The sequence below is a fragment of the Perca fluviatilis genome, chromosome 1 (genome assembly GCF_010015445.1).
Source record: "Perca fluviatilis chromosome 1, GENO_Pfluv_1.0, whole genome shotgun sequence".
Taxonomy (NCBI): Eukaryota; Metazoa; Chordata; class Actinopteri; order Perciformes; family Percidae; genus Perca; species Perca fluviatilis.
Window position 1 is genome coordinate 25,348,278 of NC_053112.1, and position 12,810 is coordinate 25,361,087.

General features: G+C 41.2%; 1 protein-coding gene across 12 annotated transcripts in view; it reads left to right on the top strand.

Annotated features, from left to right (window-relative positions):
- Positions 1-12,810, top strand: part of adgrl3.1 (adhesion G protein-coupled receptor L3.1) — a 111,849-nt gene that overhangs the window by 48,502 nt on the left and 50,537 nt on the right. For all 12 annotated transcript variants that reach the window (XM_039794557.1, XM_039794913.1, XM_039794738.1 and 9 more), the window contains exons 5-7: positions 395-504; positions 7,559-7,573; positions 8,686-9,474. In XM_039794557.1, coding sequence (XP_039650491.1) covers positions 395-504; positions 7,559-7,573; positions 8,686-9,474 — 914 coding nt within the window. The remainder of the gene's footprint in view (positions 1-394; positions 505-7,558; positions 7,574-8,685; positions 9,475-12,810) is intronic.

Genomic DNA, 12,810 nt, shown 5'->3' on the forward strand with positions numbered 1-12,810 from the left:
CACACACACACACCAGAAGTGTCCTTGCGCAACTCCTCTTTAGTAGCCATTGTGTACCACCTTGTGTATGAGTAAACTCAATGATTCCATTAGTGTAATGCCCATTCCAGGTGTACCAATACCAGGTTTACCAATAAGGACACATTGTCTGCTCTATTGTCAATCTAAAGGGTCCTTAAACACAGATGACTCTTGAGTTTCAGGATGAATGTAGTGAATTATATGAGGATATAATACATCTCTATATAACATCACGTGTCAGAGTCATTGTTCTGCATTAAAGAGCGCTTTGGATTTCAAAAGACACATCGTGTGCATCTGTCAGTGGGTGTTTGTGAGCACATCTGTGCATCTGAATGTGCTCAACTAACATATCTGCTTCATCCCCATGTAGATGCAACAACCGTACCCAGTGTGCGGTGGTGGCTGGGCCTGACGTCTTCCCTGACCCCTGTCCTGGCACATACAAATACTTGGAAGTCCAATATGAGTGCGTCCCATACAGTAAGTACCCCTTTTTTTAAATTTTTTTTTTTATTTAACATTTCTTGACCTCCTATCTCTGTGATGCCACTACTCATATGTTTGAGTACACTGTGTCTTCATTAACAACATTCATCCACATATTCTGGATGTCGGTGTAATGTGTCTTTAATTTTAAGCTCTTGATAAATGTTTGCTGTTTTCTAAAGTTAGATTGTGAAAAGCCTGCAGTTTTTCATACTGATTTAATAAAAAAACAAAAAAAGCATGCAGTTTTAATCCAAAATCAAAATCTGTAATCTGAGTGCCACAGTCACTTTACATGGGAAACTATGATGACACCGCTCACTGGGAAACTCCAACGGAGGAAGGATGAGAAAGAAGGATGGGCTCCATTGATGGCAGATGGCGATATGACCTTTGACCACATGATAACAGACTGGGGGGTCATATTCACTGGAGTGAAACATTCATGGGACATGGTCGATAAATTTGCCACCTGTGAAACTTTTTTTTACCAGCATAGTTTCCCCCAAAATCTAGGTTACAGCTCATTGCATAATAAATGCATAAGTGTTCAGGGTGGACACTTAGTAAATCAAAGACATCTATTTGTCCTTGATGTTTATTTCACACTGCATTCCAGTTTAGAGGATTTTTTCAAAGGCAAAGCTTAAATGCAACTTCTGTGTCGGTTTTATGATAAAGCTGAATGTCAAGTGATTTCCCCTATCACTACTCTTCTATTACAACATGATTATAATTGACTTTGTTCACATGGAAGTTATATTTGATTTTTGCCACATGTTGAAGACTGAAGACCTTGCCAGAAGACAGCCAAAGCTTAAGTTATAGAACATATAAAATGCTATGAGAGAGGACATATTACTCAATAAGTAAAGAAAAGAGTACAGAGCCTGAATATAGTAGAAAATACACAACGCTGAAGAACACTTTAATAATAGGCCTCCTGCAATTAAGTGGCAGATTCCAAACAACTTTCAAATAAAAATAGGTAATGAGTCTTTGTTATAAATATAATGTTGAACTGGATACGTCATACTACTCTATATTACATTTTACTGTATATGGTCTCTTTTGTAAAGCTCACAGAAACATAGTACAAGAGGCAGTGTGGGTGTTGTGAAATGAAAATGTGTCTATTTTTGTACATGCAAAGTGTTTATCTTATTGATGAAATTTTTTTGTTTGCTACAAACATAACTGCTGTGGAAGTCATAAAAGACACACAGAGTTAGAGTTGAGATAAGATATATTTAGAGTAGATTTAATTACAGCAAAAAAGGTCCATCTCCAAAAGTCAGTCTTTTCTGTGAATTTTATTTTTGCCAAAAAATAATTGAAAAAGGAGACTGACCCTCACTTGTTTTCAATACAAAAATGGTGAAATCTTGTTTAGAATAAACTACCTTGGTTTTAGTTATTGTCATTACAAAGCAAATTTGCTTCTCATTAAGCAGAATTTGTTTTATGTGATTTAGGGAAACTTTTGATTCCATATATCCAACTAGTTTTCTCTCTCTTCCAACATTAAGAAAGGTGTGCAACTGGTTGGAACAAATGTTTTGAATTTTAGATTTTGACAATTAGTGCTGCAGAAATCACAGATCCTTATTGTGAGTCTGACATCGTCTGAGTGTACAGCCTTGGCACCACGGTCCATACAGACGGCCAAGGTGATCTCCCACACTAAAGCATTCAATTATGTCTGCCTAAACGGCTCTTGCCTGGCGTCTAGAATGACCAGCAGATTAAATAATAGGACTATCAGAGCCCTCTCTGGAGCAGATGGAAACACAACCTGATACCTGCTTAATGCCCCACCAAGTGCACGTGCACACACTCGTACACCACACACACTGCAAGCATCAAAACGGATGTGTGTCAGTGTGTGTTTTCACTCTTGTCTCATCCATTCATTTGAAACGTCTCTGCATGTTCTGTCTTCATCTTTATTATAACTGCCCGGCTGAAAATACCGAGCTACGTATTTCATAGATTAATCACCGGAAAGAACAGTAGCTCAGGCACAACTGAGGGCAGTAGGAAGACGAGTTGCACGCTGATCTGATAAACAATGGGTCCGTCGCCCCCTCCCCCTGCAAAAATAGACAGCATCTGAAACCGAAGTCATTAGAGAGCTCAGCTAACAGAGGGAGGGACATTGAGAGATGGAGCATTGGAGAAAAGGATAGAGGAGCGAGAGATGGAGCATTGGAGAGAGAGAGAGAGATAGAGAGAGCCTTTGACAGTACATTATCAGTTTTTGTGTACTGACTAAGTGTTCAGGCTGGATCAGGTAGCGCTGTGATACACTACCTGGCTCCTGTGGGTTTGTTTCGCCATGAGAAATGTTGCACAGCGTTGCAGAGAAAAATAAGATGTATAAAGGTTAAACTAGTCATTAGATACAGTGACTCCACACTTTACATTGTTTTGTCTGAGAATACCTCAAGCTTTACATGGCAGAGCCTTGAGCCCTCATATCGCATCCTTAAAATATGTATGAAATCAATTTTCTTTGAAGAATAATGTCTGAACTTTAGAGCAAATACTTTTGCTTGCTGAGATTCAGGCCGGAGACCCAGCCGTCTACGATCAAGCTGGCGTGCTTGACATGGCAAATCAATGCTGTCAGCGGCGTTGTTGTAAAAGATACATTTTGCAAGACGTGAAGCGGTGATATATCACCAAAATGTTGCCTTAAATCAAGACTGATCAATAAAGGAGGCTTGTTTTCTGAAATATGTGTTCTCAAACTGTCGCATTCCTAAAACATTTTACAACAACTTTAACAAATCATCATCATATTAACATTCAAAGGCAGGGTCGGCTTGAGTGCACTTAAATGTCTGTAACATCAAGGGACATACATAACTCAAGAAGGTGTCCCTCAACATTATCACACACTGGTAGGGTTGTAGAGTGTAAACATCTGACCCTGAGGCCGGGTGTTGCTAATTAGAAACTGATTGCGCAAAAAGAAAATGAGCTGAGCTCCAAAGAGACACCATAGATGTACTTTCCCTCAGCACAGATGTTGAAGTAGGGCTGTTGTGTTTAGCACTACATAGATATTGTAAACAAATCTCAAAGTGGGTTGTAAAACAGGTAATTACATTATGTACGGTTCAGTTTTCTGGGAAATTTTGCCCCTCCACCTCTCCTCCTTTTTTTTTTTCTTGAGAATTTTTTGGCTCGCTCTACCTTCACAGCTCTTCATCTCTCCTCCCTGCACTGCAGGTTTTTGGCTCTTTTCCAGAGCTAAAATCAAGTGCTCTCTCGCTTTCTCTCTCTGGCTCTCTGTGGTATGAGTGTGTGGCAGTCGTGTGCCAAACTAGCCAGCTAGCATTGGCAGTAATTAGCCACCTGTGTATACTTGCTCATTGCACTGCAGGCAGACTATAAATATCCATACATTAGCACACTACTGTACAAAGTATATCTCCAAGGCAGCTCTCACATATCGTATCTAGATACATTTAATCTCTACAAATACGCTATTGCTGCAGAAAAAGATATATGATGATTTGGATTGTTTCATTTATGGTCATCCGTTAAAAAAAAAGAGCCGGGAAACGCTTGAGATTATGTCTATCCATTATCTCATCTTCAAGCAGCAGACCCTGACTCTCCAACTGTCGTTATGAAGCAATTAGCCTACGACCACATTTAGCGTATTAATCAGCAAAGCCAGTGATATGTTATGCAATACCCATGCAGTCTATTTTAGACAATAGACGTGGCTCAGTAGGAGAGCTAATTAAAAGATAAAATCACCTTCTTGTCTGTCCAGTTAAAGACTTCTGTCAGATTGGACCCTCAGAATAACTTCATCATGATAACATGAGAAGAGCCATGTGTATGTGTGTGTGTGTGTGTGTGTGTGTGTGTATGTCTTTCTGTATGTGCATGTACAGTATACTGTAGATGTGTGCATGTGTTTGTGTGTGTACACATATGCAGGCAATTTTTTGTTTCCCAGAAAGAGCGAAGGAAGATGGATAGGAACCAAAGAGACAGAAGGAGAGAGACAGAGCAACGGTGCGAGAGAGCGAGAGCGACAGCTGAAACAGAGATAGAGAGAAATGGGTTAGACGAGGCCAGCAGACGAGGAACAGAAAGAAGGAATTAACTGATAAAAGACAGTGTGAGAGGTGGACAGGGTCTGGGTTGGCGGATGTGGTGGAAATACAGAGGACGTAACGGAGAGAATGAACAAGGAGAAAGGCACAGCGTGACACGACGAGAGAGAATGGCAGCAGGTGAGGATGAGGACAGAAATAAACAAAAGGAAGAATGGAGAGAGAAAGATGAATATTGTCTGTGTCCATAAATGACCTTGGGCTTTAGGTGGCTGAGCTGATTGGTGATCTGAGATAGCAGCGGTAAGGCTGCTGTCGCCACTCGTCAGCAGGAACATGCACACTCGTGCGCGCCCCACGCAAATGACCATATTATACAAACTCATGAGCACATACACACACACCGTCTTTCCTCCTAGATGAATACCTCCTTAATAAACCATATGCTTTCAATAAAAATGCTAATTATCTTCATGCCGCACAACAGTCAGGTTAACGCAGCTTCTGTGTGAGTGTGTGTATGAGAAATAGAAATGGAAAGAGGGAAAAAAAAACACCCAAGGTACAGAGCAGTTCCTGTGACTAAAGAAATAAAAAAGTAAGATGTTATTCAGATATTAATGAATATGAAACTAGACAGGCTACACATTGTCACAACAGAGTTTCTGTGTTATTTTTCTGCTATTGTTTTCTAATATTAATTCAAAGCTAGGAATAAATGAGCAAAATGGGTTTTTCTTTGTAGCTGCAGAACTAAACTATTCAATAGTGCAGAATAAGTGGTTTTGCAAATGAACAGTCAAAGATACAGGATAGATAAAAACATGACACACCTCTGCAGAATTCAATTATGAATTACATTATAAATTTTCTCTCTGGCGACTGCATTAGCAGTAACACAAAAGACCTCTTGTATTTTGCATCACCTTGCATACTTGAGCTAACCTTAAGAAAACATTTAAACAAATGTCTCACTGACCTATATTTCCTCTGTCAAATATTGCACACTGAAAGATGAATGATTGATTTGTGAAAAACCTTTTTATGCCCTTGTCATGGAGATTAAAACCAGAGAATGCCTCTGAAAAAGATCTTGCAATGAGGTCACTGACTGAGGCATCTGCTAATCTAGTGAAACAACAAGCAGCGATACAAATTGAATGACATTTGTTTGACATTTGGTGTGCCATTTGGTGTACTTGTTGCCGCCACACCTTTTCATTTTAAATCTATTAGATGCTGGCAACCTTGAACTGTTTTCCTTTGTGTCTGGGAGGTTGTATAAGAGCTCCAGGTGTTGCAAAGTTTGTTGTTCATTGTCGTTAATCCACGTCGTCTTGACCACAATGTGCCTCTTTGTATTGTTTAAATGTGTGTGTGTGTGTGTGTGTGTGTTTGTGTGTGTTTTGGTACATCAATATCTGTTCCATCGCACATCCCCCCTGCTCTGCACAGACACACTATCTGCTGTCTTTCCCGGCTTTTCTCACAAGGGAACTGCTTCCTCGTGGTAAAACATTTCATATCGTCACTAGTAACTGCACACGCACACACACATACACATATACACACACACACACATTTTAGGTTTAACACGATCTCCTTCTAGAGATTGCTTATTTATCGGGAGTTGTGCTAAGCCACACCAGTTACCATGCATTTTTCATGAGCCTAGGATTTAATCGTTGCTTGTGTTTGTGTGTTTGTGTGTGTCACATGTGTTTGTGTATGTCTTCTGGCGATGAGTTTTGGCTGTAATTGGTTGAAGAGTTTATGCATGTACTGTGCAATATGTAGTGCACTTGTGCTATATATAAACATGTCCCATACAGAAGTTCTTCCAAATGTTTTTCCTCTGAGGACTCTGCCTCTCCTCCTCTCCTCTCTCCTCTCCTCTCCTCTCCTCTCCTCCTCCTCTCCTCTCCTCTCTCCCCTCCTCTATCCTCTCCTCTCTCCTCTCCTCTCTCCTCTCCTCTCCCTCTCCTCTCCTCTCCTCTCCTCTCCTGGGAGCAGTTTCATTCACCAGGTCTCTAACGGTCTTGAGCGACACAAGGGCACTGCCTGCAGGATTAGGTTTCTGCCATGTTCACATTCCACTCAGTCCCCCTGGGAACAAGGTGGAATGGTATTCATATGTTTGAGAGGCTTCGAGCAAGTGTGCACATTTCATTGCGGGGCGGCATGAGCAACCCTTTGTCGAAGCTCTAAGGATAACACTTTAAATATAATAGACAGGGAATTGGTGTTGGGGTTGAAGCAACCCAGTGAATTCAGTATGCTCCCACCTCCACACACAGATGATTGTTCACTCATACACAGAGCCACACAGAGTAGGTGACATACACAAAGTGTTAAATCACCCACTGTGCATCAGAAAGCATTTTAACGTGCCAATTTTGGCTGGTCCACTGAAATGCAATCCCAATTTAAATACATTTTCTAGTTTTCATTGCTCTGTTGCTATTAGCGTACATTAAAGAGCTCATTATCTCAGGTCGTTTTGCATTGCTGTATTTTGTCCCGCACTAGGGATAGGGCCGCCATAGACATACTTTACTATGAATCTGTTTATTTTTCTATGTTGTGTCATATTCTTGTGTGTGTTTGCCATCAGTATCCCTCTCCCTCTCTCTGTTTCTGCATGGCACGTGTGTCTGTTCCCCCATATGTGTTTGTGTGGGTATATGACATACGGTATGCAAGATGCATTACTGTCAGATAGCTTCCCTGTTGCAGTGCAGTCTCCTCAGACGCTTACGTAACGTTATTACCAATCACACATGGAGAGCATCCTGGCACTCTCACAAGGTTAGGATGAAATATGAGAATGATTATGAAGATCCGAGATTGTATTATCATGATTTCCTTATTATTGCATCATTAATCTATTTTTGTCTCTTGTCTCTATCTCTTTCTTTGTCTGTCTCTCTTTCTTTTTTCTTCAAATCTTTTGCCTATGGCTCATGCAGAAGTAGAACAAAAAGGTAAGTCTGTGAAACAAGCACGCCCACATTCACACATGCTCAAAATCCAGGGTTGGGTGTTACTTTTTGATGCCAGCGCCTGAAGCGTTTTGTACCTCATGGCAGAATGACATCTCTTTCAAAGTCACTGCTGCTATTTTAAGACGGCTTGATCTCAGCATATAGAGGCAATTTAGAAACACTGGTTCTCATTAGACACACTCTAGGCCCATATTATTTCATGGTGTTGCGTAGAATGTCACTTAACAAACTCTCCACAGGCCAAGCACGTTTTTATGAGAAGCCAATGAACAGAGAATTACATTGACATTTAATATTTCAAATGCTTCCCCATGATATGAAAATTGTGCCAGTGCTTTGAAAAGCCAATGAAAATGCAATCAATATTCCGAGCCCTTTGCGTGGGATCTGAAATTGTTATTGGTAAGAATGGGAAAACCACAATGCACATCTGGCTCGTCTCTGTGTGTATCTGCAATGTGTGTGTATGTGACAACATTCCAGTTAAATTACAAAGGTCCCTATGACTCCGGTCGCACTGGTTTCCCAGAATTTACTACGTCTCCCACATCACTTATAAAACATGACCCCAGTATTCAAAGATGGGAATACCGAGAAAGGGGAATGGGAAATGAATTATTGTAACAATTGCAGAAACAGCAGGCGATAAAAGATGTGTTTGGCGCTACAGTTGGTTGTTCCTGACAGAGATAGAAAGGGAGGGAAAGGAAGAAAGAGCTATGAGACTAATAAGGAGCCGGGGAGGGAGGGAGAAGTGAGAATTGAGAGAAAGGGAGGGAGGAAGTAGAACAAAATGTGCCATTTTCTCTTTTTCTCTTAGCTGTGAGAGCAGGGCATTATCTGTAGCAGGCATGCTGTTGCTGTTCTTAAGAATGACAGTAACTATACAACATCCAAATCACAACACAGTAAGCCTATCGTGTCATCGTCACTCACTGGTGGTTAGGTTGAGTTACAATACAATTTAGCATTCATGAAAAGAGGGAAACATTTCACAGGCACTGTCAGAAAGTCTAGAGCGAATGGTTGACATTTTACAGCGACTGTATAAAAAGGTATCTAATGTGAAAATGTTGTCATTTATTCCTCAGTATTTCTCTGCCCTGGCATTCTGCGAGGAGTGTACCAAAGTGAGCATCTCTTTGAGTCAGATCACCAGTCCGGTGCATGGTGCAAAGACCCACTGCAGGCCTCAGACAAGATCTACTACATGCCCTGGACGCCGTACCGCACGGACACACTGACAGAGTACTCGTCAAAGGAGGACTTCATTGCAGGCCGTCCCACCACCACCTACAAACTCCCACATCGCGTGGATGGGACCGGTTTTGTCGTTTATGACGGCGCACTGTTCTTCAACAAGGAGCGCACCCGCAACATCGTAAAGTTTGACCTGCGCACTCGCATCAAGAGTGGTGAGGCCATTATTGCCAATGCCAACTACCATGACACCTCACCATACCGCTGGGGGGGCAAGTCGGACATTGACCTAGCAGTGGACGAGAATGGACTGTGGGTGATCTACGCAACAGAACAGAACAACGGGCGCATCGTGGTGAGCCAGCTCAACCCCTACACCCTGCGCATTGAAGGCTCCTGGGACACCAGCTACGACAAACGATCGGCATCCAATGCTTTCATGATCTGCGGAGTCCTGTACGTGGTCAAAACCGTCTATGAAGATGACGACAATGAAGGGACGGGGAACAAAATCGACTACGTGTACAACACTGATAAGAGCAAGGAGATGACGGTTAACATACCGTTCCCTAATTCCTACCAGTACATCGCTGCAGTGGATTACAACCCGAGAGACAACCTGCTATACGTGTGGAATAACTATCATGTGGTCAAGTACTCGCTGGACTTCGGCAACAATGGTAGGTCCCAATTTTGAACATGATTCCTCTGTCTTTGCCTCTTCCTCCTGCTCCTGCCATTTCAGCTTAGTACCATGTGTTATAAGAAGAAAAAAGATGCAGGTTTTCCCCACTTAATTTATTGGACAGGCTGTGATGTGATTTTTTTAAATCCTCACATGGTACACCTTGGCATATGTAATGCTTTTAATATTCATTCATTTTAATATTCATAATGATAAATGAGTTTTTGTTGTGACATAAGGAATACTTACAGACACTAATCTTCCTCCAATTAATAATTCTGCAAAATGACTTAAAAAAAGAAAAAGAAAAGCACCATCTGTGCTGTCACGGTTCTCAATTATGACTGTTCCCCCACCACCCCGCCTACGGTATCTGCACAAAAAAAAAAAAAAAAAAACTTGAGAATACTTTTAGAGCTGTTCCTGGATATACCAGTGTCATTTAAATAGTAGATTTCTGCAGAGCTTCTATTTGTGGAAATGTTTCTGCTTTAGTCAACCAAAGGATAATTCACAAAGACATCATAAAGTCAACCTTGATCTACACCTTAAGGGGAATATATCTCTAATGATGTTATGCTGAGCCTTACATACTGTAAATGTCTCTTGCCTTTCTACTCTACCACTTGCCAGCCTTCTCTTTAGTTTTCCCCAGCTGCTTAACAGATCGTAATGCATTCCTCGAGAATGGAGCCAGGAGCGTCTGGAGGGAGGAGGAACTGATATCGCTTTCATACAGGACATCCACATATGATGACAATCTGAAGACACTTCAACCTGTCTTTGAAGGTTTTTTTTCTTTTATAGTTGACCAATTGTTGAGGCAGCTGTCAAACGGTTTATCTTTGGTTGTCTTTGGTTTGGCTAAGACCCAAATCTGCAAATTTAGTAACATACATATTACCATTAAAACACAACATCAACGATAGCAGTCAGCTGTTTTTAACAAACAGCTTTGATAAACTGTCTGCTGTTTGGTGCTGTGAAGGTAGCATACAGACAAGGTTAGCGACTAGCCAGTGAAACATAGTGGAGCAGTTAGGTGCTAAAAGCCAAATATTTCCATAAGGGGTTGGTAGAGCCCAAAACAGAGCTAAAACAGAGTGAATATTGAACTTACATTCGTCTGTTCAATGCACAAATAGGCAGCTGTCTGATAACACGTTTGCCACAGTCATTTTACAAGGTGTGTTTACAGCTTGTTCCGCTGCCAAGTGACCAAAAAATCGATTATTGCCGCTTAAAGGGTAGCTTTCAAATCCTTTGAGCACCACAAACATAACTCCATTCATCTTCATTACTACCGCTAGGGGTAAGTAAAACAGGAAATCAGGTCAAATGCAGGTTAAAGAGGAGTTTGGTTAGAAACGGCATGCCTGTTTATCTAAGCTGTACAGTGTTTGACCTATTTTAAACCCAGGTCGGAGAGGTCACGAATCGACTCAGGTCGACTCATTTAGATCAACCGTGGCTAGCATCGCTGTGTCCGTCTACAAGGGCTAGGAAGACTGTGTAACCCAGAGTGACTCTCTTTCAACTATGGTGTGAAGTTAGAGTCCACCCTCCCCTCCCCTCCTTCCTTCGTCTGGATGGAAGGGCTTATGCCCCTGGAGCCTGAAGGGCTATTTGCCCAGCCTAATTGCCTTTCAGCACCTTTCTATGGAGTGGTCAAGGCAGTCTGGCTGCGTGTCTTATTAAATGATGTCTGAATTAATGCATGCTCTTACACGCAGTTAGGAGGCACAGTACAAGAAATTATAGAGGGAGGCAGTGCTAAACTTGGTTTCTACCGATCAGTGTGCATATGTGAAGGGAGGCCTTGCGATAAAAATTGTGTGTGTTTATGTGTGAATAATGATGTGCATGCCAGTGTGCTAACGTGCTAATGTACTTACGGTATGAGTTAGTGTTTCTCTATTTATGAGTGTGCATACGTGTTTATTGGTGCAAGCTTGAGTGTGATCACTCTCATAATGGAGCTCTTGGTGTCTCAAGAGGCTCTAAAGAGGAGATCAATGGGGATTTCAATGTGGAGAATGACCTCTAGTGCACAGCAACAAGCCAGACTGCTGACCAGCGGGAGATAAATACATACAATCAATGCAGCCCAGGTCCTTTACTCCCCTCCTTGCCCCACTCCCTCACTCAATGAAGACAAGGAATAAATTAACTACCCTAACTGCATGGTTTTCTCATTCTTCAGAACATGAGGGGACAAGTCGATTTATTGTACGCAGACCCTATATTTTGCTTTTCATTTGTAACAAGTCTTGTCTATGATTTTCTGTTTAGGATCACTATAAATATATTAAGTATACTGTAAGGTAAACCTTCCATGTTCCAGCCCTGGTGTTTTTTCCCCTTTCTTTTCCACACTCGGTTCAGGAAACAGGCCAAGGACAGGGGCCATTCTGAGGGTTTCCGCTTATTACTGATGTAATGCTCGCCCTGTTTTTGTTTCAGCTCATATGGACTTCTTAAAAGATATAAAATGAGACAGGAAATGGGCCGTGGAGTAAGAGAAGGCAGGGGTAGGCCACTGAGGACTGAGCACAATTGGACTCCAACACAGAGAGCACCAATTACTGTTTGTCTGGCTAACAAATGCAGCTCACTGGGCACTTTAGAAGAGTTCATTCTGACGCATTTGCACTGTTTGGACTAGTCAGTTTATTTATTTCTGAATGGTGTATATCTTGATCAGATATATCTTTATTTAAGTCATAACATTGCCAATTCTGTACTACTACATTTCCGCAAAGTTCTAGTGTTGGTGCTTGTGATAAGACAATATTAATAAACACTGCTGTGTTTGAGAAGTTTGGCTTGTTTTTATAAATTAGCAAAAACAGTGTTTATATCCCTCAAAGTATAAGGTATCGAAAGAATTGACCCCCATATTGAAAAATGTAATTGTCTAGCCTATATCACATGAGGTTTGCTTTAAGCATACAAATTTAAACATCACAGAGAAGAAATTAAGCAAAGTTTAGTTCACCTTAGGCCAACAGATAATATAAAGGTTTACTCCCATGCATTCCATCACACCATTGAGCAGAAAGAATATCTTTTTGAAATGCATATTTTTCCTCCCTTGGTACTAAAAAAGAAAATGTACGGCCTCTCTACATTTACTGTTTCCCATGTGTGTTTGTTTCTTCTTTGTCTGTTAAATACCCATTCTTTCTTTCCCTCACACAGTCACATGCACTCACAATGGCAGGAACCTGAATATACCCCTTTTTTGTATATCTTTCTTTCTTTGACTCTGTGTATTTCACAGTTTTTCTCTATCATCTTTATCTCCCGCTTAATCTGCCCTCCTTTTCTG